The 27,335-nt window shown below is 36.9% G+C and overlaps 1 protein-coding gene across 2 annotated transcripts in view; it reads right to left on the reverse strand.

Moving 5' to 3' along the window:
• LOC110582418 (limbic system associated membrane protein) overlaps window positions 1-27,335 on the reverse strand; it is a 654,509-nt gene that overhangs the window by 297,776 nt on the left and 329,398 nt on the right. For both annotated transcript variants that reach the window (XM_021692444.1, XM_021692443.1), the window contains exon 2: window positions 9,182-9,414. In XM_021692444.1, the coding sequence (XP_021548119.1) occupies window positions 9,182-9,414 (233 nt within the window). The remainder of the gene's footprint in view (window positions 1-9,181; window positions 9,415-27,335) is intronic.

The raw sequence follows: 27,335 nt of genomic DNA on the forward strand, positions 1-27,335 counted from the left end.
ACTGCCTCCTTACTCAGATGTCCTTCTTTTGTGAGCCCTGGTCCCTGTAGTGTTTGTGTTCCATTTGGGATACAGACTGGACTGCTTTTCCACTACACTTGAGCTTGCCTATTAGCTTTTTGATTGAGAACAAGGAAAGGGGCCTTACTATGTTTTGTATACTTTGTCACTGAAGCAGACCTAAGACTCGACAAATTTTAAAGACAACCCAAATCATCTCATTGTCCAAAAATAAATGTTACCTATTTAGAGAAAACTGAAAACAATGAAAGTACTTGTATATTGGCATATATATTTATATATTTTTCATATACATTTAATATACATTTCATATCTTTCTTGACTGTTAAATATATGACTTCAAAAAGTTGCCTTTAATATTTTTAAGAGTACACAGGTTTCTTTTTGGGGGGTTGTTTATTTGTTCTTGGTAATGTATAGAAAACATAAATGCTATAGATGATGACAATTTAGGGTAGCTTACAGTATTATTTAAAAATACTAGAAAGGTAGCTATCCTTACCTTGATAGGTAAAATATCTGTGTAAAAACTAGCCCATCTGTCAGTTGTCACATATGATATATAAGTGTAAGGAAAACAATCTGTAGTATAGACTGGATACAGCTAAACCATCTAGCATATGCAGTTCCAAAATGGAATAAATCCCCATTCCCAAATTCTTCCTGATCACCGTCAAAATTCTGACCATAATGTGTTAAAATTGATGTAATGGTATAATGATTCAAGATTTGAATATAGCTGATCATTAATTGGTCTCTGTCTTCAGGTAGCTTTCTTCTTTTCATGGAGTCTGGATTTTTACACTAGCCAACTCTGGGTTCTAAAATAACTTTGTCTCTGGTCCCTTATTTTTTGTCATCTTCAAGAAGGACAAATGCAAGTTAGAATAGAAAGTATGTGGACATAAATAGTTGATTTATTTTGATAGCTAAAGGGTGGACTGCAGATACATATAGAAAGCTTGGAGATAGTAATTAATTTTGGGGGGATGAGCTTGATTTAGATAAAATTTGAAGTCCTTCCCACAAGTGGAATATCAACTTAAAACTGCAAACATAACACAGTCTCTGAAAACTGAGACGTTATCCTTTTGTAAAAGATATTTACATTTATAAGGAAAATGTCCATTTGTGAGGGTGTCTCCCTTACTGTACCAGGAAGAGGGGGTTGATTCTAAATCTCTAGAAACTCTTGTCAGTGGAGAAAGCAATGACTTAGCTCTGTACAACAACCTTAACTCTTGTTTACTGTGCTTTTCCTGGTAAGTTTCCACAACTGACTCCCCACCTCCAACATCTTTTGTCTTTAGCTGAAGATGGTATTTAAGGTGATGGCTTTGGCCATTTTGGGGAGCTACTCAGTATTCCTGGGTCTCTCACATGTATACAGAAGGTATACATGTTATTAAAGTTTTGTTTGTTTTTCTCCTGCTAATTTGTCTCATGTCAATATCATTCTTCAAAGAATCTCAAGAAGAACTTTGAAGGATACATAAAAATTTTTCCTCTCCAACAAAATAATCTCAAATAGTTTAGTCCCAAAGGTCACTTCTTCCCATTACACTAGCTGTCTGATTGCTGATGTGGATAGTGATGTCCTTACAGTCAGAATATGGCTTTTTAATAGAGAATCAAGAGACTATTGTCTGAAAAATTAAGCTGAAGAGTAGGAAAATTAGTAGATTTCAGCATATGAACTCCAAATGAGAATTCCAGCTAATCATTAGGATTTTCAATAATCAACAGAATTAACCCTAGATCAAATCCAACTAAAGAAGCTTTAAAATTCTTTATTTTATTGTATTAAATATGTGAAGAACTCCAGGCTAAGTTCAATTAGAAGCACTGACAAATATTTTATATGAAATTTTGTAAGCAATGTTAAATTACTGAGAAGATAATCAATGCAACATGATGCTGATTAAAGAAGGGAAAGAAGAAAGATGGAAGGGAAAGGAGAATAAAGGAAGTATAGTAGCCCCCTTCTTTATCTGCAGGAGATACGTTTTAAGACCCCTGGTGGATGCCTGGAACCATGGATAGTGCCAAACCTTATATGAGTTGTGTTTTTTCCTATACATACATACATACCTATGATAAAGTTTAATAAATAAATTAGGTATAGTAAGAGATTAAAAACAATAACTAATAATAAAAAAGAACAATTATAACAATATATTGTAATAAAAGCTATGTGAATGTGGTCTCTCTCTCTCAAAGTATCCTATTGTATTGTACTCACCCTTTTTCTTGTGATAATATGAGATGATAAAATGCCTATGTGATGAGATGAAGTGAGGTGAATGACATAGGCATTGTGATGTTAGGCTATTATTGCTCTTCTGACTATATATTTCCAAACCACAGTTGACTGTGGGTAACTAAAACTGTGGAAAACAAAATGGGATAAAAGGGAAATACAGTAATGAAAGAAGGAAAGAAAAGACAGATTAAGAGAGATAAAAGAGACACCTGCTTGGAGTTCTCGGTAATACATTCAGGTCAGAATTAGGAATGATTAATAGGATTTAAAATGCTTCTAAGAATTTAAATCCTAGAAACAATAAGTTCTAGACAGTATTCATGAAAAAAATTACATTTGTATTTCCTAACATTTGAGTTTTCAATTTTTTTTTTTTAAAGATTTTATTTATTTGACAGAGAGACACAGCGAGAGAGGGAACACAAGCAGAGGGAGTGGGAGAGGGAGAAGCAGGCTTCCCGCTGAGCAGGGAGCCCGATGCGGGGCTCAATCCCAGGACCCTGGGATCATGACCTGAGCCGAAGGCAGACGCTTAACGACTGAGCCACCCAGGTGCCCCGAGTTTTCATTTTTAAATAAGAAGGGAATCTATAGAATTACAATTCTAGGTCAATATGGATATTCTAAAATTATGAGGTACAGGAAATCTGGCTTTTTAGGCATATAGATTTGAAAAAAAAAAAAGGCCACAAATGCTCTTACAAGAAGTCCCACTTTCATATTTTTTCCATAATTATATTGGTTTAATTAAGGTAATTATGCAATAAATTTCCTTACTTGTACTAGATTCTCAGAATCTATGCATATGACTTGTATCACAGTGGTGAGAAAAATGTCTGGGGTTCTCTTTAATATTATAGTGAAATTTAAATATTAATTTAGAAATACATTTCAAAAACCAAAAATGTTTTCTTAAAATTCTCCAATGTTATTATAAGCAGATTAGGTCATTTCTACAACAATGGTAACCAAATTAGAATAGAATAAAAAGAGAACAAAAGACTCAACATGGAAATGACCATTCTAGTATGGGTACTGGGCACAAAAATAATGTAATAAAATTTTGAAAATATAAATGTTGCAAGGAATGGTAAATAAGGTATTTATTTATTTATAAAGATTTTATCTATTTATTTATTTATTTGAGAGAAAGTGCAAGTGGGGGGGTACGGACAGAGGGGGAGGGAGAGAATCTAAAGCGGACTTCACACTCAGTGTGGAGCCTGATGCAGGGCTCGATCTCATGACCCTGAGATCATGACCTGAGCTGAAACCAAGAATCTGGTGGTTAACTGACTGAGCCGCCCAGGTGCTCCTGCATAAGATATTTTAAAATAAGGTTCACTTTTAAAAAATTCTGTCATGTTAGGGTGTCCTTCGTATTCATATACACATGGAGATTCTTAATGTTATAGTTTTAAAAAAATCTCATTTTTGAGGCCACTATTCCCAGCACTCAAAAACATCTGTTTTCAATAAGGACATAGGTTTATTTTATTTTATTTTATTTTTTATTTTTCTATTATAAGGCTCTAGTACCTGCTCCACAGGACATTAGATACAATTTGATGCTGTGTCATACAGGAAAATGAACAGGCAGGTAGGAGCAAATTCCTCCCACTAATTGTTTAGATCCCTACAACAGTAGTTCTTGGTTTTTCACATGTATCTGAATTGGCTTGAGAACACAGTGTATTTGCAAATTTTGGCTGTATTCCCAGGGACTTTGGTCCAATTGTTCTGGGAGTGGTTCTCAGGAATCTACATTTTGACAAGTACAATAAACCAAAATGTTGACTTTGTTGCAGGTTATGCAAGGATCACATAAAGAGAAACACAGTTGTAAAGCAAGTGCCTCCATCTGTGGCATGATCAGAAAAAACGATCATAGGAGGATAACCTCTGGAGAAGAAATGGACATTATTAAAGGAAGGATGTCAAAGTACTCTGTTTATTAAAGTTAAGGATGGTGTTTTTTAGTCTTTTGTCTCAGAATCTGTAAAGAAGGTGGTATGGGAACCAAAATATCTGGCTTTAGAAATGAGTCCCATCATTAAGTATCTCAAAGCATGTTCATATTTGAATAGCTTTGGGTTCCACAGATGCAACATTTAATACCACTAATCACAAGTCAACCCAGAGATCATTATTGATTTGTGTATTTGCTGATGCAAAACTTTCACTTGTGTACCTCATGGGGAAGGTGTGTAGAGATGTCATTTAACTAAAGATTGAGTTTAGTGAACCATATAGCATATTTATTTCAACACAGGATATTTTATGTGTAATGACCCTCACAAACTAACAAAAACAGAGAGAAAATATTGGAGATGTTAAATGATCACTAATGTGGTGGGAATACATATAAAAGGAAAGGAGGCTTCCAGGGAAAGTGAAACATGAAAAACATGAAGGGGTACAAATACTTAAAAATGTATACAGGTGAGATTTTTGAAGCCTAGAACAGTTTTGTGTCTCAACCATTTTTTTTTTTTTTTCAGCTTTGATACCTGAAAATGGACAGTTTGGGAAGAGAGGAGATTTTCTTTCCACAGGACTAGGCTAGGTAAGTAATCTCAGAGGGCCTAAGATGTTACCATTAAATTTAAGGTATTTTCAATCTACCTGTTCCCCATCTCATGTCCAGTGAGATTAGTTTTAGGTGTATTTGGGGGTGTGACACTATCTGAAATTAATGAAATTATACAGGAATATTTCTTCTGATGTTCCTAAGGTACGCAGTTCTTTTAGAGCAGTGGTTCTCAAGGTGTGGTCTTTGCATCGGTGGAATCACTATCACCTTCAAGTGTGTTAGAAATGCATATTCTCAGCCCCAGCCTCCAGATCTACTTCATCAGAAATTCTGGGAAGTTCCCACCAATCTAAAACTTAACAAATCCTCTAAGTGTTGCTGTGAAGCATGCTGCATTTTCTCCTCAATATGCTTAATAAAGGGAACTAAGAACTTTAAAGTGATGCTGGTCTAAGAAGCCCATCAAAATCCTAAGGAAGTAAAGCTAAAGACTGAATGCTAAGAAAAAGGACAACTGAAGAAAACGGACAGGAAGGATCTAAAATAAAAGCTGAAAGAGTCCACCACAAGGGTAACAGGCAAGAAGTGGAAGCAGTTGTTAGACTCTGGGCAATAGCCCTAGGGCCAAAGTAAGCCTTGTGACAGATACGGGAGCAGCAGCATCATAGTTGGTTGTCATCATCATCATATCACCACCACCATCATCATCACCATCACCACCATCATCACCATCACCACCATCACCACCATTATCATCTTATTGGGTGAAAACACATGATATTCAGACACTGGACTAAGGACTTACATAGATTATCTAGTTTAACCCCTACAATAAATTTGGGAGGATTTAAAATTTGAATTTTATCTGTTTTATATATGACAAAACTGAGCCTTAAAGAAATTAAGCAGTTTACCACCAAATTTATTTAAGTAGGGAAGAAAGAAAACTGAAATTTGAAGCAGGCAGTGTGACTTCAAGGCCCACGTTCTCAACTGCTACTCTTTCCTGATATCTCATAGCATCTTGGAGCTAAAGGTGGCTTCACCATTAGGCAAGAAAAAAAGAATACAGTATTTATTTAATGACTAGTTAAATGGGATGAACAGAAACTGTGAAGGGTGAGGAAAGTAGAATTTGAAAAATTCAAAAGACTCATATTTTGAGGTAAGGTGCTGTGGGGTTGGAAGGAAGAAGGATGGCAGCCATTCTTAGAAACAGCCTCTTTGATATGGTGAAAACACATGGTTGAAGCATGAGTAGGAAGCAGTATGAACAAAACAGGATGATCACTGATATAATCATAAGGTTTAATGTCCTAAGGGGCAGTGGATCAGCCAACTGGTGCTAGGTATAAAATGTCAACATCCACATAATTGTCAAAAAAAATCCCCCTTCATGACTTAAGCTCAAGGAGGAGAAGATCCTTTCTTCATCTCTCTTACAAGTATAGGATTTGTTGCTCATTTTTTCTTCCATAGCAATGTGATTAAAAAAAAATACAATAGTATCTTGAATCACACAGATATGGGTTTGAAACCCTATCCTAGGCCAACAGGCAGCCTTGGGCAGGCTCCTTATTGTCTCTGAACTTTAAGCTTTTGCCTATTTATAATAAAGTTATTAATACCTAAATAATAATATTATTAGAATCAATGGGAAAATGAACTGTAGGGGTTCAGAAAGAGTTGCCCCAAGATTTGTACTTTTGGCATGCAGATTATTTAGAGCTAAAAATAATCAAGGCCCAAAGACTCAGGAAGAAATGTTGACCTTCCCCCTAACTGCTTAAAAGAATTTAGATAGAGGACCTGCTCCAGCAAGAGAGTTATCACCATAAATAACTACATTATAATATGAACCAGGGCAGTAGATAAGGAGGACCCTTGCAAGCACTGTTTAATCCAAGTCCTCCCTATGTCCCCTTGTTTCTGGATGGCTCAGCAACATTTGCTTCCCAAACATTTACTCTTCTTCATTTTCCTGTGAATTGCTTTCCTTTTCCTTTGAAGTCCCAGACCAGCAGCCTTTTCTCTTTAGTTCAGGGTGATATATATACCTCATTTTGCCTGTTTTTGGAATCTCATGTCTATGTGGATCCCCATATATATGAAATTAAATGTGATTTTTCTCCTATTAATCTATTTTATGTCAATTCAATTCTTAGACCAGTTAGAAGAAACTTGAAGGCTTTGCAACAGAATAAACAGTACCTGGCACTTAGTAGTTTCTTCTCCATCACTTAATATTCATTTATTGAATTTCACTTAATATGAAGTTATTAAATTTAACTTCATGTTAGTTAAATTTAAGTTAATTTCACTTGCGCCAACATGGCATGAAAATATATGCAACTATGATCTAACTTATTTCTAGCTCTAACCCTCTCAGGATTAGTACATTTAGTTCATAACTAAAATGTACATAGATAAATAAGAAAAAAAAAGGGGAGAGGGCTTGGGGCATTTGGTGCTAAGAGCTGACTTAAATATAAATATGGTAGTTTTTAAAGTCATAACAACAAATTTCCCTTCCAGTAGAAAATGCTTCAGATTTGAATCTTGGTCTGCTTGGCTCCAAACTACTCACTCCTTCAACTCTTCATGTGACCTTGAGCATGTAACCTAAATTTAATGAACTTCTGTTTCCTCATCTAGAAACAGGTTGCTTCTCCCTCTGCCCTTCACCCCGCTGGTGCTCCCTCTCTCACTCTCACTCTCTCTCAAATAAATAAATAAAACCTTTAAAAAAAAAAAAAGAGAATTCTCATTCTTGTTAAAAAAAAATTGTGTAGGAATCTCATAATATAATATGGAGCTGGTCATTAGGTAAGGGGCTTTAAGAAAACTAGTTACCTCCCCTCCTTCTGCCATTGCATGGGATAGAACTTCTTTTGTTTTGAGGAAGGTGTGTGTGTATGTGTGTGAGAGAGAGAGAGAGAAAGAGAGAGAGAATGTATGTCGTACTTGTGTTTTTGAGGGAGCTGGTAAATTAACCCAATTGCATATTTATACATCTCTGGTTATGTTTATACATTTATAATGGACTGCCTGAGATCCAACCCCTGAAGTATCATGTTATGGAGCTCTACCACTCTGTACTCAACTACAAGGAAAACATTCTATGTCTGGACTGTGACTGGAACTTTGCAAGTCAGTAGACATGCCTTTAACATGCAATAAAATGAAGGTGTCAGCCGTTGCAAATGGACCGAGATAGAGGTCACATGACTAAACCACCTCTGGACCAGGCAGTCTCTGATGTATTTTACTCCAGTTTCAATCTATTAATCAGAGGAGTTGGGAGAGCAATAATCAATTCCATAACACATTAATAGAAGCTACAGTCAAACTTTCCCATACCACTGACTGCATTAGAATCCTGACAGGAGCCCTAAGACCATGCCTAATTTCCATTAAATTTACATAAAATTGTAAATCAAGAATACATGAAAACAGCCCTAATATTTGTTAGTGCTTAGATCTTTCCTGATAGATGGATTGATACTGCTTGTGGTTTAACTTCCCTTGCAATAAAATTGTGCAGCTGATCAGCTTTGTTCTCATCCTGCAATTATGGGGGAAGGGACTCATGAGAGCTATAGTTTGGGGCATGCGTATGCCACTTAGGGTTTTCATCCTATAAAACCATGACTCAGATGTGACCTTGGGAACCCCAATCTAGAAGCAGATTGTCCCCAATGACTTTGCAGATCCTGGTCACTGGATTTGCTCACAAATAACATACCATTAAATGGAGATACAATTTAAAAAGAAAGCTGGCAATGACTCATGGAACACTACATCAAGAACCAATGATGTAATGTATGGTGATTAACATAACATAATAAAATAAAATTTAAAAAAAAAGAAAAGAAAAGAAAACTGGCCAGCTGAGAGGATGTCAAGGCCTCTGGAAATTTTATTTTTTCCAAATAACACTTACTATCATAAAAACAGATAATTAGTAACATTCTTTATGCTGAAGATAAAAATCAAGGCTTCAGCAAAGCATCCAGTACCTAACAGCGGATAAAGTGCACCTCACATGGTTCGAAGCATTCTGTGTGTTCTTGTTACCCTGTTCCAACCTCTTCAATAGATAGGGGCTTTGCTATGTGCTTTTATATTCAGGGCTAAGAGAGAATATTCTCATCAAGGGTACTGGCTCACAGTGGCACTTTTTATATTCTCCTTAGTCCTCTTATTTTAAGTCTATCCTTTCCGAGAGAAAATAGACATTTAAATGCAATAATGCATTTGAAAGTTTTTTTTTCCTTCAGAAAGGATTTTGCAAATATTTTGTACATGTTTATTTTCTGCTTCTCACCTCTCCCTTACCACCCATCTATCCCACCTTTTCTTACCTTGTACGATCAAGTAAACTTGGGAGGTCTTGGGCTCATGCTGTGTCTGAACTGAGCAAGTATAGGAACCCTCATCGTAGACATCCACCTTCTGGATTCGGAGGCTGTATTCCAGAGAATGGCGTTTCTCCAGCTCAACCCGAGGGTCCAGAGACCACTTGTCATGCCCAGCAAAAATGATGCCAGAACGGTTCAACCAGGCCACCTTCGAGTTCTTGTCTTCTACAACGCACCTGGCAGAGCAGAATAACAACATTAGAACCTCAGCCCTACCTGCATCTGCATTCATTCTCCACATGATTGGCCTCAACAAGACCAATCAAGAACAATAATTATATGCAGGATGAATAATTGCCATGCCATTTTTTAGAGTCCTAAGTATTGTCACTATTTCTCCTAAGACTAATTACCATCCAATGGATGGATGTCATTATATTAGACTCAATTTGGCAATAAACAATCAGTATGAAAAATGCAGGCAAATAAAATTAAATAGGTATTGACTTCTCACTGGATTATCTTCTTCTTGTCTAGGAAAAGGTCATTCACACAGAACTCCATCTGTTTAAGTACCTGAGAATTTGACAAGTGATAATGTGGCACATTTAATGAGTTTTGAATTGTATTAATTCTTCCACAAGTATTTCCTAAAGTCCTATGTGATGGTAGATACAATTTATGCCCCACTGCTGTAGGAATTAGACCAGATTTCAGAGTTTGCTTCAGGTTCTTAGAAGTTTGGAATGCCTTCTCCCAGGAGTGACAAGTGTGTGAATAGATACAAAGGTAAGTAGACAAGTGTTATGTCAAGGAAGTCAGAGCCAGCATCATCGTGCCTAAGTCTGGTTCCAGCTGCTGAGGGCAGTATGATGTCTGCTGGCAAGACGGCTTACAACCAGCATTTCTGGCGCATCAGAATGAATTCAATATTTTATGGGAGATGAAGTAACCAATTTCATAGTTCGTATTCCAAGAAAGATGAAGGAAAAACGTTTATTTGAATGACTACTTATTTTAAAAACCTAAAAGGATCTCTTTCTGAAACTTGCAAGAAAGAGGCAAAGAATACGGATTAATGGGGAAGGGGTAGCTACTTCGTGGTGAATGCAGTTTTCTCCTTCAATTACACTGAGAATCTGGAAATGGAAAAATCGAGCAACAAACAAACAAACAAACTTCTCTCTGTATCCCTTTGGCAAGATTTATGTCTGCCCCACAGGGAGATTGTCCCAGACCCTGTTCACAACTGTAGAGCCATCTGCTCAGCACTCTGGGGCATGAGGGATGGGGAGAAGAAGCCAGGAGCATGACAGCAGAACAATTAAAATACCATGTTCTGGATTCTCCAAACTAAGTGAAATCCAGGTTTTCTCTCCAGTCAAAAAAGTCAGTCATAGAGATTCTGCACCCACGCACAGACAGGAAATTAATGCATTATCTACAGGCTGTCTACAGTAGGTATACAGAGGCTAACTCAGTCTTAAAAGGAGAAAAGCTGAATCCTTTTAAAATACCTCACCTATGGTTCAAAAGACCTCCAAATCCCATTATTTTTAAGTGAACTGAATATTTTTTTTTAAAGATTTTATTCATTTATTTGAGAGAGAGAGAGGGCATACATGAGAGGGGGGAGGGTCAGAGGGAGAAGCAGACTCCCCGCTGAGCAGGGAGCCCGATGTGGGACTCGATCCTGGGACTCCAGGATCATGACCTGAGCCCAAGGCAGTCGCTTAACCAACTGAGCCACCCAGGCGCCCGTGAACTGAATATTTTATTTAACATGAGAACTTTATTTAATTACTTGAGTTCCATGATCCGCAGGTCTCTCTTCTCTACCTATTTCTTTTCTTTTTTAAAGATTTTATTTATTTATTTGACAGAGAGAGACACAGCGAGAGAGGGAATACAAGCAGGGGGAGTGGGAGAGGGAGAAGCAGGCTTCCCGCTGAGCAGGGAGCCCAATGCGGGGCTCGATCCCAGCACCTGGAATCATGACCTGAGCCGAAGGCAGACGCCTAATGACTGAGCCACCCAGGCGCCCCTCTACCTATTTCTTTTCAAGAACATAAGTAGATGAAGTCATCATTTAGTGTCTCTATTAGTCCGTATGCATTTCTCTGCCATGGAGATATTGTTGGGATTAATTATATGTTTGATAATTTAGAACTTCTCCACGAGGGAGTACAAAGCTAACTTCATGGATGCTTGCTGCTTCTTTCCAGACTTGATTTGACTTTTCCTGTTTTATTATTTTGTGGCATTGTTTCTCTGTCCTTCATGATATTTGTGGCCCTTCTCAACTGAGAATCATTTAGGAGTTAATAGGCTGTTTGCTGCTTTCTAGAACATAAACCAAGTCACTGATGTAGATTTACTGTATTTTTCTTTTCTACAGAGAAGAATGGAAATTTGCCTCTACAAATGCATTTTAAATCTTCTATCATGTATCTCCTTGCACTTTTCTCCTCTATGCAGTTCAACACAGCAGCAAACAGATATGCTGCATCACAGAGATGTATTCTGAATAATGTCTAGCCAAAAATATGCCCCTAATATGTTCATTTTGGAAAAAAAATACTATATAATCTATTTTACATTAATATGGCTTACAAATCAATTAAAGACAGATATTTTGTTCTCTTCATTTAGGTACCTCCAAAAATTAATCTTATGGAAAATAGGTACTTAGTAAATGCCTGCTGCAAAACTGACAGTGTCACCCTTACAGAGAAGAGGATATATGGTTACCTATTTCCCACTTCCCCATCCCAAACCCTACAACATCAACTAATGAACTGGACAAATTTCCTTATCAGCATGAGGTAGAGTTTCTAAGTCAGGTGTTTAGGGTCCTTTGGACATTTTAGCAATTTTTTGTCCATGGAAAAGTTAAACTTATCACATAGATCATTATTCCAAATTATTCTCAGAGAGTGTTCAGATTTATCTTACCTAAAGACATAATTGACTATTTCAGCAAAATTGCCAGACCCACAAAAATGTAACTACTGAAACAATACATTATGTGGAAATTTTGCTATGACAATCTACATAACATCTTATTCTTACATTGTGTTTTGTCTTATATTTATTTTTAAAATTTATCTTTTACTTACAAATAAATGAAAGGCATATTAGAATATATACACATACAGATACACTCACACTTTTTACTTAGTATGGTTAGCCAAGTAGCTAAGCAGAGCACAATGTGGTACTTTTCTTTTTTTAATTTTTACTTTAAGTAACCTCCGCACCCAACATGGAGCTTGAGCTCAAAACCCTGAGATCAAGAGTCACATGCTCTACTGACTGAGCCAGCCAGGTGCCCCAACAATGTAGTATTTTTAAAAGGATAAGCACTCCTTCAGATAGTTAAGGGTTCTTTTTTCTGTAGTCAGTAGTTCCAAAGTAAATATATTGACTCTATAAACTAGAAAATAATCTTTCCACAACATGACTAAAACTTTCATACTGAAAAATGGCAAAAATAATACAGTTTCAGAACTAATTTAATTTTTTAAAATTTTGATATCTTGATTTAAGGTGGCAACTATTTCAAGCCATAAGAAGTGCACATAAGTAAAAGATGGTAAGAGTCGGGGCGCCTGGGTGGCTCAGTTGTTAAGCGACTGCCTTCGGCTCAGGTCATGATCCCAGGGTCCTGGGATCGAGCCCCGCATTGGGCTCCCTGCTCGGCGGGAAGCCTGCTTCTCCCTCTCCCACTCCTCCTGCTTGTGTTCCCTCTCTCGCTGTGTGTCTCTCTGTTAATCAAATAAATAATATCTTTAAAAAAAAAAAGATGGTAAGAGTCAAAATAATCTCAATTTGTAGAGCTTATGGTTGTTCAATGAAAACAACCAGTCACACAGGGTAGTCACAGAACACCTAGTTATTCAAAAATGAGGAAATGCTGATTTAATGCAGACCCAGGTTACCAGAATGCACTGACTGACCAGCAAGCATCATGAGCTTTCATCTAGGAGGTAAGTTGGCTTAATTTTGCAGTAGGCATTCTGGTAGAGTAAATGAGTATTCTCATGCCATGCCATCATAATATAATAATGAATTACCCCCTATTCAGAATGCTGCTTCAATACCAGACAATCCAGTTCAGAACTGGATACCTAATGACTTTATTTTCAATATCAGCTGTGGCTAAAGCTGGAAAAGTGTGAAGAGATGTATTTTATTAATAAAATATTTTATTTTTCTATTTAAATTCAATTTAGTTAACATATAGTATTATTAGTTTCAGGGGTAGAATTTAGTGATTCATTAGTTGCATATAACACACTGTGGTCCTTACATCAAGTGCCTTCCTTAATGCCCATCACCCAGGTACCCCATCAGCCCACTCACCTCCCCTCCAGCAACCCTCTGTTTGTTTCCTAGAGTTAAGTCTCTTATGGTTTGCATCCCTCTCTGTTTTTATCTTATTTTATTTTTCCTTTCCTTCCCCTATGTTCATCTGTTTTGTTCCTTAAATTCCACATATGAGTGCAATCATATGGTATTTTTCTTTCCCTGACTAACTTATTTCACTTAGCATAATACCCTCTAGTTCCATCCATGTCATTGCAAATGGCAAGATTTCATTCTTTTTGATGGCTGAGTGATATTCCAGTGTGTGTGTGTGTGTGTGTGTGTGTGTGTGTGTATGTGGGCTATATATATGTGTGTGCTATATAGCACATCTTTTTTATCCATTCATCTGTCAATGGACATCTGGGCTCTTTCCATATTTTAGCTATTGTGGACTTTGCTGTTATAAACATTGGGGTGCATGTGCCCCTTCAAATCACTATGTTTATATCCTTTGGATAAATACCTAGTAGTTCAATTGCTGGGTTGCAGGGTAGTTCTATTTTTAACTTTCTGAGGAAAATCCATACTGTTTTCCACAGTGGCTGCCCCAGTTTGCATTCCCACCAACAGTGTAAGAGGGTTAGCCCTTTCTCTGTATCCTCACCAACATTTGTTTCCTGAGTTGTTAATTTTAGCTATTCTGACCAGTATGAGATGGTGAGATGTATTTTAAAAATCTGTAAGTGTTATGTGTTGTTTAGATTTAATAGAATGTTTTCTCCAGGAGCTCACGACATCGCAAATCATTCCTGGATTTAGAAAGGACTGTTCCTTAAAGAGAGTGGGTGTTGGTGCCAAGAAGAGAGGAAGAGAATGTCCTACTTCAGGTGGGATTTTCTGGCAGGCAGCTGAGAACATGGGGTTACTGTTCTCTAGGAAATCATCTATTATTAGTATACCATTCCTTTTCATGGATCTTTCTTATGACCTCATCATACTCTATATCGCAATAGCATTATCTGTATTTACCTTTCCTCATAAGCTTATTAACGACAGTGGCCCTCCTGGAGTTTACCTATGGAGCCCTAACAGGGCCTAACAGCACACAACCACCATGTACACAGTAGGCACTCACTGAGATGTAGAATACATAAACTGAATTTAATTTAATACATTACTATTAGGTCAAACATCAAATATTTGTTAATTATCTAAGAGGTACAGAATAAATGGGTAACTATTTTAACATTTCTTAAGAAATAATTAAAAGTATCTGATACAATGGGAAATTTTAAAAGAGAATTATTGAGTGTGGTAGTAACATGAAAGTAAAGGAGAGAAAAGTATGTGCTCAGTGCTTTCATTATAAAGAAACATCATGTCTGGGAATTACATAATCTGTGTCACATGTGAAAAAGTGAAAGAAACATAAAGCACTAGAAAAATGTTTAGTGGGTTGCCCACTCTAACCACTAACCCACAAATATCAGGTGGGTTACTTACCTTAACTATGGGCCTATGATTTTTTTTTAAATCAGCTTTTAAAAAAATTACAGGAAAGGAAAGCAAACAAATTTTTATCTTCCCTGTTCAGTATATCTGCAGCCATAAAACTGTCACAAAAAATCAATGCACCCATAAAAATCTCAAGCACTGGATTCTGCAAACACTTTACACCAAGCATATTATGCACATTTATACAAAGAGGTACATCGACAATTCTACTCATACTGCCTAAGTCTGCTCCTAAAACGATGAGTATAATTGGAGGCAGAAAAGACATGCTAAATTCAGTCTATAGCAATAGATTGCTTAATAGCATATTTACTGACAGTATATCCATGATATAAGTGATACAGATCTACCAGATATTAAGCCTGTTCAATTGCTACAGACATATCTCTTCGTATTTAACAAACATTACTTGCTGCTAAAAATGTTTTGATTTAGCATTAGAATTTATCTAAACTTTCCTTTCTTTCTCAGGAATGCAATCTGGTATTTACTCATTTATCACAAGTAAGTACATTTTACTCAATCTCTCACCAGTTACCTATCCTCATACTTCTCAACTATAAGGACCAGGGCAGTGGAAATGGATAGGTAAGAGATTTGTTTTTAAAATTAAGAAAGAACGTGAGATTAGTGGTTCTCAAGTGCGGGCAATTCGTGCATGCAGATGATATGTGGCACTATCTGGAGACATTTTTTTCATTGTCACAACCTGAAGTGGGGAGGTTGTTGCTGGCATCTAGTGGGTAGAGGCCAAGGATGCTGCTAAACATCCTACAACATAAAGGACAACCTCCACAATAAAGATATCCCACATGTCGACATGGCTGAGCTGAAAATCCCTGAGTCAGAACTTGGTCTCTTGGTTTAAATATCTGGAAGCATAGGGCAAACATCTATAGTGCAATGGTGTTTTTTTTTCATAAGCATATGCTTCTTAATTTACAGATACTTAATTGCCACTAGCAAAGTTCCTGATAAGTCATGGTCACGACAGAATCACTACAAGGAAGTCTAGTCATGCTCTGGTCATAAGTTAGTAGTAAATGAAACACTGCCCCTTTGCTGTTTCATTTTAGTATTATAATTATACATCAATATAATCTTGTACAGACAGTCCCCAGCTTACAATGATTTGACTTATAATTTCTCAACCTTACAACAGTATGAAAGCAATACACTTTTAGTAGAAACTATACTCTGCATTTTGAATATGGATCTTTTCCCAAGGTACTGATATGTGGTTAAGACACTCCCTCGTGATGCTGGGCAGTGGTAGCGAGTCACAGCTCCCCGTCAGCCAGGCCATCACGAGGGTGAACAACTGATACACTTACAACCATTCTGTACCTACACAACCATTCTGTTTTTCACTTTCAGTATTCAATAAATTACATGAAACATTCAATATTTTATTATAAAGTTAAGTTTTGTGTTAGATGATTCTGCCCAAGTGTAACCTAATGTAAGTGTTCTGAGCACATTTAAGGTACGCTAGGCTAAGCTATGATGTTTGGTAGGTTAGGCATTTTTGATTTACGATGTTTTCAACTTATGATGGGTTTACTGGGATGTAACCCCATCATGAGTCAAGGAAGATCTGTACACTACTGATGGTGAATAGGAAAGCTATAACTTGGTTACTTCCTAATTTAATGCTGGAGAAATCATTTAAATTTAGTCTTTTTCTTTTTTTCTCTCTATATAAATGGGCCCATTGAATCCAGAACAGATAAAGAAGAATCAACTCAATTAGAGCAATTTCACTTTTAAGGAAATTATTAAACTTTAATAAAAAATTTTTTTTAAATTAAAAGAAAAGAAAATAAATGGAAAGCTATTTTTAAATTAACTTTTATTATTTTTCACATTTGGACTCTCCCTCTTTTGTAAGATGTGTAATGATTCAAGATGTGAATGGAAAAGAAGTCTTCAAGAATATGTTTGCCCTTGATTTTAATGTTGTTTGCATTGTACTTTAACCCTACAAACAAAATCCTTAGTGAATCATCAAAACTATCATAGAATGTAGAAGGAAAGATTCTCTGTCTGAGAGGTAAGGCTGTACATTCCCAGCATTAGTGCGTGAAATCAGGAAAAGTAGACAATGGAATAAAGTAGGCTCTCTTGAGTCAGAGGCCCTTAGTCTCATTTTATCATATTATTTTAAGTATAATGAATTCCAACAGCACTGTGCAAAGACATTAAAAACAACACATGCCAAATCAGTTAAAAAACCAATTTAAATATTTTTGAATTATTAAACATTTTGGGTCATCTCTGTTTCATTACCATGCTATAAGATTAAAATCAGAAATAAAAGAATTGTGGGCACTGGTGACCCTTAGGTGCTCCTGCTAGCCTTGTCTACAGCAAGAAGCTTCAGCTCTCTAGCTGTCTTGCTCCCATTTCTACCGCCTTCCAGATTTGACTTATGGCTTTGAACCCTGCCTACTCTGTTGGCCTCATTCTGTTGTTCTTATGCATGTATGCTCTCTTAATCATGATCCTCTTGAAACTTTTGAACTGATCTTAGTTTGATGATAATTTATTTTTCTATATTCCTACTGAATTTTACTCCAATTAACACCAGTACAGTTATCTACATGGTATGATGATCTCCCCTCACCCCAGCTGCTTCGCACACATTCATGCACAAGTGCCCACATGCACACATGCATATAAACACACAGAGAAGTAGTGACAGATGTTCCACAGAAGGTGAGAATGGAGAGGTAGCAAACCACAGGAACCAGATTCATGTGATTCTATTACTGGGCATAACGATTTAGGAATCTGTACTCTTCTGATGGAATGTTAGGATAAAAGACATACTGTTTAGTTCCTACAGGATAACTGATTTTAGTTCTGATCTTCAGAACACAGGTAAGTCACTTAGCCTCTCTGTATCTTAGTTTTTCATAAGTAAAATGAAGCTAATGATACTTTACCCAACTTCCTAGAGCTACTCCATGCATAAAATGAGGTGATGTACACGGAAACATTTTATAAGATGTAAAACAATATCTGTGCTCATATTCATACTCTCTCATGGTAGATAAGAAGAAAATAGTTATATGTAGGGGTGGATAGGAAGGAAAAACACTGATTTCCCTAGGCCATTCAAAAAGTTTATCTCTTCACAGAGTGTGATGACACTAAATATGTATTATTTCCCAGACTCTCTGATCAATCATGTATTTCTTTAAATATTCAATTTGCAGTAGTTATTTGCATTCACTATGCTGATAAAGCACCCTTTCTGTGATTGGGTTACTCTCTACTAGGATTATTCATCACCTATAAGAGCAAAAAAGAATCCACATGGCAACTGGTAAAGCCAGGGGAGTTTGTGTCATTTCTGAAGCAATGAAAAGTCCTCCCTAGACATGCTTTTTATCTCTTTGTATCAGTAGGGAGTACTTGTCCAGCCACACATGTATCCTTTTTTAAAATTTTTATTTATTTTTTTCATGCATCCTTATATAAGCATGATACGACACATGTATTGCTATATTTTCAGGCTCACTTTCTTTAAGAAGAAGAATTAACGCATATCCATGCAGGTGGCACAGGTGAGGAAAGCAAGTAGAGAAGGAGCAGAAATTATCCACCAAATTAGGTACTGAGTACGTCGCAACAACTTCTCAATTCTAGGACAATCTGTGCTCCTCTGCTTTTCACATCAATTGTGTCGTCTCTACATTCACATAGAAGAAATGAATGGAAAAGAGGAAGAAAGAAATTCTAAAAAGAGATCAGAATGGAGACTGAGGCCAGAAGAGAACAGAGTGCTATCTCAGTCACTGCTAAGATCAATCCCAGGAATGTTTATAAGCGGTTGGAAATAGCTCTTCTAGGTTCTTTCCAATAGTCTCGATCAGTCTAGAAAACAAATCGTTATGTTCTTAGTCACACCGTAATTCAAGATCCTCAATTTATTTGTAAGAAGTGAAGTGGAAGAGTCATGGGTTCCATAGTTTAGTAGCTTCTGGCAAGTTACTTAGCAGAGAAACACAGCACGGGCGTGTTTCCGTGTTCAGGTTGAAGAGCAGGAGCCAGTTTCCTGCTCTGCTTTCTAGCACCATCACATACTTGCTCTGTGCTCTCAGGATATTTGCTTAACTTCTCTGTGCCTAGGGTTCCCCATCTGTAAAATGAAGAATGATAGTTTCTACTTCAGTGGATAGCTGTAATGTTTAAATGAGCCCTAAAAGGGTTCATTATTACCAAAGAGCTTCAGTGTTTTTCTTCAGCAAAACATGGATAATGATTTTCTTATCATATGATTGTGATTATTAAATGGGCTAAAGTATTTAGAATACCCAGTAAGCTTCGGAAGAGCCTAATAAAATCTTGTCCCCAACGCTTTTCATAATTTGAGTCTTAGGCATTTCACTCTGCATAAATCCCATTGTTGGGCTAAATCCAGCAACGTCCAGAAAATGTTTAATCCAATTCCTTCCTTATTAACAGCCATTTCTGGGAAATCTCCTTCTGCAGGCCTGGGTTCTTTTGCATCTGATACCCTCTGGCCCCTCTAATCAGTAGTTGTGCCCCTAAAGCTGACAGGTGTTAAATTGAAAGCAAGATGATGCAGTATGATTATGGTGCAACAGTGTAAACTGAGGTTCTAATGCCATCTCTGAACATTTTTAAGGGTTTTTTTGGCATACCTGTGCAGAGGCAGCTTAGGTCTTAAATGCCTTACCACTTTCAATCGGATCCAGTTAGAGCCCACACATGGCTCTCTCTCCAAGGCAGCTTGAACAGAGGACAGTTGGTCAATGCTGTACATTGTGATCTGCTGAAATCTGCTTGGTGGAATTGGGGTTCCTCCTGGACTGGATGAGTCACAGTCTGCCTTATGGACCCTCAGGTTGCAAGAACAAGGCTTATCTTTTCTCCTTCTCAGTATGTGAGTGGCCATTATCCTCTCACCGAAACAGCAAGTATCTATAACTCTTTCCTCTCCTTTAAATTATGGATTCTCCTCTTTCCTTACCACTTGGTTGAGTGAGGGTGAGAAGCAATTTTAAACCTTGATTTGTTTTGATTCTTGCTATGAGTCTCTGTTCTCTGTGAAAAATCTCTCTCATTTAGAGGGGGGAGAAAAAGCTGCCTTTAGTTGTACCTTTGAAAGAATAAAATGAGTCTTAGAATCCTGGCCCAGATTTCTAGTTAAAATTTTTACTCACTATGCAATTAAAAACAATTCCACAGCTATTTAAAGAAAATTCTGTTACCTTTTGAGTCACTACAAAGTAAATATCAAAAGTATGCTATGTTCTAGAAGTAAAAAAATGTCCCCTATATTGCTCTATACTATGCAGTTTACTCTTTATCTCATTCCAGCAGTAGGGAGAAATAAAAGTGCTCACAATAAATTATAACGCATTTAGGATGAGCATTCTGTTGTATGAGACTTGGCCATAAAGTCAGGAGACTATTTTCCACAAGTCTCACTTGAAAACCCAGCCCCCTACTTTATAGTCTTATCATATACAGCATTATGTAAATGTTATCATCGGAGCAGAACCACATTATAACACGACTCCTCATTACATGCATTTGGATATAATTTGTATCAAATCATGCCCTCTAAGACATGGCAATTAATACATACAGCATGTATGATATAACAGAGTTAACATACAGTAAGCATATAAGTAAATAAATAAGTAATGAGACTGTCTATCAGAGCTACCGTTACAAAGGGTTCTGCTGTCTAGTTTGCCTTCCTTATTAGAGGTAGCAGAAATAAAGGCAGATAAATACAAAGAGCAAAAGAAGTCTATTTTTTAAACGTACTTTGTGGATACAGATGTGAAATAGGGGACTCTGGTAGCTGCAAATTGAAAGAGCACATATTATCAAACAGATCCATCTTAGCTGAAGGAAATGTAGTGGTCCCCTCCCCACACTGACAAGAAGCCAATAGATCACTGAATGCTTATAAATCACAAGGACTGTTCTCACATGGAGAACTGTAATCATAGGGATTTTTCTGACTTCCACGTTCACTTTTCCATCACCCACATTCTACCCCACCTCGCTTCCTTTGTTTCCTATCTCCAGAAGTATTTTTTTTTTTCTTATCACTTTCTTCTAAAGGACAATGATGTGAGGAGGTCTTCATCCTTGTGTGATAACCAATTCTTGTGGTTTTTCTTCTTTCTCTCTCCATTTTTTTTTTTCCCTTACCAAACCCTTCCTTGAAGGCCTGCCTGTCTTGACCATATCAACAATCAGGACATGAATGGGACTCAGGATTAAGTAATCAAAAAGAGCTTCAGAAATTACCAAGAGAATGGGCATGAAAGCAAGACCTGATGAGTTTGGGATGAAAACCCATCTGTGAGCTACTCTACTGAACTTGGTTTACTCAAACTGGAGAATTATACCTGCCACTGTAATCCCCAACTTACACAGAACCCTGACCCTGGGAGGGCGATGGGGGTGAGAAGAAGTAAGTGGTGTCTGGACTTGGCAGAGAGAGGAAGTTAAAGGTCAGCCACCCTTTGTACTACCACATCTGCCACATAATTAATTCTAAAATTTCATAGCCAGCCTCCGTTAAAGAGAGAGCTGCAGATACTTCAAGGTGAAGGTCACGTTCTGAGTTCTAGGAAGAGTCACATGATTCAAAAGTGCCATCTCTTTACCATGAGAGCATTTGTATTTCACTTTCCCACCCTCTCTGTCCCTAGGGCATTCTACCTTGGAGACTGCATTGCAGAAGAGGCATCTTCTCTCACAGCAACTCTCAAAATCTGGCTATTAAATGAAAAGACAGGCAGAGTGAGAGAAAGAACTAAATCTAAGTGGAGATTAATAAGACATTGTTTTGAAATCATTCCTCTCTTTCTTCTGGATTACTTATATCACCATTTGTGGTTGTGATCTTTTGACATGGTACCAGGAACTCTGTCGAATTCTCTGTATGTGTTCAGGAACCTGATCTGAGTAGCAGCAAGAATTATGTTGACCAATTAACAGTCCTCATAATGTTGATATTGTGTTATTAATCATAATGTTGATAGTAGTAGTCAATATTATGTTGACTAATTAATGTCCACTCTCCCCTAAGGACCAGTCACCTTCACCTGGCTCTATCAAAGAATACTTTTAGAAGGATGTTGGTAATCCACTAACAGCCAAATCCAGTGGATTTAAGTATTTGTCCTACTTCATCTCTATATAGCTTTCAACACAATTTGCCACTCATTCTTCATTTTCTTGTCTCTCTTCCTAACTCCCACTATTTCTCAATTTCTATAATCGGCTCCTCTTTCTCCACTCACCTCCTGGCTTCATGGAATAGTCCTCATACATTTCATCAGACTTTTTGGCTTTAATTATACTTCATCATATTGAAATCTAAAACAGCATACTCAGCTGTTCCACATAGATATCTGAAGGCACCTCAAATTCAGCATGTTTTGAACCTAAACTCATTATCTTCCATCTTATTCTTAAACTCATTCTAAATTCCCAGTTTTGGTTAATAGAACCATAATCCATCTATTAATCCAAACTAGTAGCCCCAGAGCTGTCCTTGTTTCCTTCTCCTTCAAGTCATTTATATAATCAAATATATTTTTGGGGCGCCTGGGTGGCTCAGTTGGTTAAGCGACTGCCTTCGGCTCAGATCATGATCCTGGAGTCCCTGGATCGAGTCCCGCATCGGGCTCCCTGCTCGGCAGGGAGTCTGCTTCTCCCTCTGACCCTCCCGACCCTCCCCCCTCTCATGTGCTCTCTCTGTCTCTGCCTCTCAAATAAATAAATAAAATCTTTAAAAAAAAAATATATATATATATATTTACATTTTTCCCCCTAAGATTGACCTCTAATCTCCATCCATACTGTTACTACCATTGTTCAGAACCTTCTCATCTATTGTCAACATCACTTCCAACTCATGTTATCACCTTCTAACTGGTGTTCTGGCCTCTGACGTTGCATCCCTTACCCATTCATCCTTCATATAGAACATACATGAAGGTGATCATGTAAACCTCTTATTTAAATGTACTTGGCCTTTTTACTTTTAACAGTTCAAAGAGATTAGCATAACAAATGTCAGCTCAACCTACCTTTCCAGCCTGATCTCCTGACTTACACTCCCTCCCTGCTATGAACCTTATTCTTTCATTTGGCAAGTTCCTATTTACTACACAACCCATCTCTGGTGTGCCTTCCCTTGTGATGCATTCTTTAATTCCGTAGTTGCTCCCCTGCTCGTGGTAGCATTCTAATTCTTTCTCTGCCTCTCATTACTATTTTAAGAGTGAAGCATGACTATGTCTTCTTGATCTTTGCATCTCTATTGTCTCACAAAATGCCTGACACAAAATCCCTTAATAATTATTCAATGGATGAATGAATATACCAAGAATCTTTCTCCTCTCATTTCACATTCTTAGAGATTTCTGCATCCTAATACAATCTTGAAGATGGAAAAATCTTACTATATCCAATGGTTTCAAAAGAAAAGTATGGCAGGACAAAGCCCTTTGTCTTTTCTAATCTAGCCATTTTATTTCTCTTCACTTGATGCTACCATTTTCTCTGTCTCTCTTCGCCTGGAAGAGATGATACTATCTATTTATCTACTTATTTATTTATTTATAAAAATATTTTATTCCTTTATTTATTTTAGAGAGAGAGAGAGAGAAAGTACGAGTGAGTGTGGAGGGGCAGAGGGAGAGAGAAAATCTCAAGCAGACTCTGCACTGAGTGTGAAGCCTGATGTGGGGCTTGATCTCACGACCCTGAGATCATGACCTGATCTGAAATCAAGAGATGGATGTTCAAGCGACTGAGCCATCTTAGTGCCCTTATACTATTTTTTTAATAATATACCTATGATACACTATAATATATTCATAAAAACAATTTTTTTTTAAAAAAAGAAATACAATGTACGGTGGAAACTTAACTCAAAAAAATTTCTAAAAATATGCTGTATGGTGAAAATATGTTTTCAAATTCACCAATGTCCCTCTTCTTGTCTGGTGGACTCGAATACTATCCTTGATATTATCCTACTGGTGTCTCCTGCCTTAGAGGTTCATATTTAAGGATAGAAATTAACATTTTTTATCAGTATTCAGATGTCACACTGAGGACTAACCACCTCCAGCTACATAACCCAATCTCTATGAGTTTATAGTGGGTCTCTGACTAAGTCATACCCAATAATTTCACTGTTCATCTCTAGTGAAATAGGTTAATTTGATCTCACAAAACTTTAAAAATTTTTCTTTCCTCACTATATTTCATTGTAAAATTAGCACTTACTTTCTCCTTCAAGATAATAATATGACCAAGAAGACAACCAGGAAAGTTGATAAAGAGGTAGATAAAGTGAGATTTTCTTCACTGATACTTTCTTGTCTGGGAAGCTACTGAATTTAGACATTCTAGAGTCTTCCAGTCAATATGGGACACTATTATTATTCAGATAAAACTATGTCCATTCTTTAATATTAGTAAATTTGGTACATTTCTTTACTCTGATTATTACAAGATATAATCTTTTCATTTTGGATGTCAGCCTCCAAATCAGTCATTAGAATCATGCAAAACTTCCCCAAAATACAGAATGAGATAAGAATAAGCATTAACAAAATATTTTTAATGATTTATATCTTGCTCTCTTTTTGTCCTTTAAGAGAAGATTTCCTAGAGTTCCTATTCTGTTACCCTGAATCACAGTATTCTCCCAAAGAACTCTATTAAAGGAACTACTATAGTTAAGATATGTCCTCCTATTCAAACTTCAGGAATGGTGGTGTGGATGGCCTTATTCAGAAGTGGAATATTTAGTTTCTTTACTAATTATTAAACATTAATCACTATATTTATTCAGTCTTGAGACTAGAATGTGGTGATCTATAGCTATGGTATAAATCATATATTTTTGTTCATATTTTATGTGTCACTTCTCTCATTCCATCTCTTTTCTGCCATACTCTTTACAACTGAGACCATGAATCAAAGAAAATGGCTTATTTATATGTCTTTACCTTTTGCTCTTATGTAATATGAGTCCCTTAATCTTTATGAACATTCTTTTGTCTAGATAAGACTTCCTACTATGTCACATGATGCTTCACATTAAAATTATACTTCTGCTAAACTATAAAATTAAGGAAGTCAGAGTCCCTAATTTCTCTAAGTATATCAGTGCAGAAATTATTTGAGTGCATGAAAATCTGTGGGTATTCAATAAAAAATTCTCTAACAATGAAGGAAATTTCAAATATACAATTTCCTATGGATTACTCTACCTCTGTATAACATCTAATCACAGAATACTATGATTGAGTGTAACAAAATAGGAACTTTAGAAAATCTGTACTTGGAGGCCAGAATCAAAGGACAAAAGAGCAAAGAATATACTGTTCATTAAGTAGATGCTTCCTCTAAGTGAATCTAAACTGATTTTCTTTCCCAGTCACTGAGTTCTACACAGGCCCTCTGTGGTCACCATAGAACTCTGAGCACTGGCCAGTGAGTCCAATCTCATCATTTCAAAACCCTTTAGCAGTTTTCACTTACAGATTTCTCCTAATCATCAGCTCTTAGCAGCAACAAAAGAGCAAGAGGGAAATAAAATAAGATCAAAAGATACATATTCAATGCAAAACAGCTCAGCCTGTTAGCCCCAAGCAACAAATAAGTGGAGAACATTCTCCACAGTGTAGTAAAGTATGTTTCTGGGAGGCTAATGCTAGATGCAAATCTAGCATTAAAAAATCAACAAGCCAACAATAAAAGCAAACCAGACCTGCATTTTCTGTTCTTCCATATAGTTCACCCAGTCTTTGTCCATCATGTAGGATATCAAGTATTATTTTACAAGTAAGATTAGAAGAGATTAACAATCTTACATGAGCTATTAATCTTTTCTGTTATATTATTTTTGCCTAAATTCTTCATTTTTAAATAGCATAGAAGATCAGATATTGCACAAGACGAAGATATTGTAGAAAATAATATGCTTGTTACAATGTGATCCTTTGCAGACCACCCACTAGTGAACTAGGGCAAATTTCTCTAAAATCAGAAAACACAATTAACTCTTTCATCTTACTTTTATTTATTTTATTTTATTTTATTTTATTTATTTATTTTTTTAAGATTTTATTTATTTGACAGTGAGAGATACAGCGAGAGAGGGAACACAAGCAGGGGGAGTGGGAAAGGGAGAAGCAGGCTTCCTGTGGAGCAGGGAGCCCAATGCGGGGCTCGATCCCAGGACCCTGGGATCATGACCTGAGCGGAAGGCAGACGCTTAACGACTGAGCCACCCAGGTGCCCCTCATCTTACTTTTAAATACTAAACCTGTTCACCCTACCTCTCCAGTTGGTGATGCTGGGTATGAGATCATGCCAAAATCTTCCCAAAAGACCTCATAGCTATACCATTCCTTCTCAATGTCAGATGAAAAGCTAGTAAGAATATGCTATAGGCCAGAATCATACTTGACTTAACACACTTTCATTTGCCAACCTCCTGAAATGTACTACATACAGCTATAGTAGGAGTTTAGAATTAGAGCTATTCCTTGGATGTCCCAGGTGCTTTCATAGCCTACTCCAGTATTATAAACAGTGCAGGATACGGGCTTGAGCATCAACATGCACAAGCCCAGAAGAACCATCTACTCTCTAAAAGCCTTTTGAAAGTTTGGGGTGTGGGATAGTTAGCATGTTGAAGGCATTTACAGGGCTCTTCGCTAGTGAAGAGATATTTTTCAGTTTGCCTAGAATTTTTTTTTTTCCCACAGCTGGTGATACACAGTACAGAATAAGGAAATAAGCACTTCCAGCCAATCCTTCAAGACTCTGTTCCAGCCACGGTAGAAGCACAATGTGAGAGGACTAACTGCTACAAAGACCTCCCAGCTTCTCATGCAATCTACGGACTGTCAGGCACATCTCTCAGTAGAAAGAGTTTGGGAGCCAACTGTAGGACTGTGTGCAGCCAACCAGGCAATGCCATTGAGAAATGGTTGCATGTAGTAGTTGTGTCTTCCTTTGACCAATAAAGTTTATTCCCTCTGATTAGTAGAAAGCAATTCTTGACATGTGTGGGTTCATGAATTTGCACTGGGACAGGAGTTAATTATTCATGTTCATCAATGGCATTAGAGTGTCCAAAGACCTTATTTAGAATCACTTAATAAATGTTGATTTCAAAATGTCCCTACTTTGAAGCTTGGACCTATAACACCCTATGTAAAAGCAGGTCTTCACAAAGTAATATAGTTCTTTGTCTTTTCCTCCCTTCTCCCCCTTTAACACACAGTTTTGTTTTTTTTTT

The sequence above is a fragment of the Neomonachus schauinslandi genome, chromosome 1 (genome assembly GCF_002201575.2).
Source record: "Neomonachus schauinslandi chromosome 1, ASM220157v2, whole genome shotgun sequence".
In the NCBI taxonomy this organism is placed as follows: domain Eukaryota; kingdom Metazoa; phylum Chordata; class Mammalia; order Carnivora; family Phocidae; genus Neomonachus; species Neomonachus schauinslandi.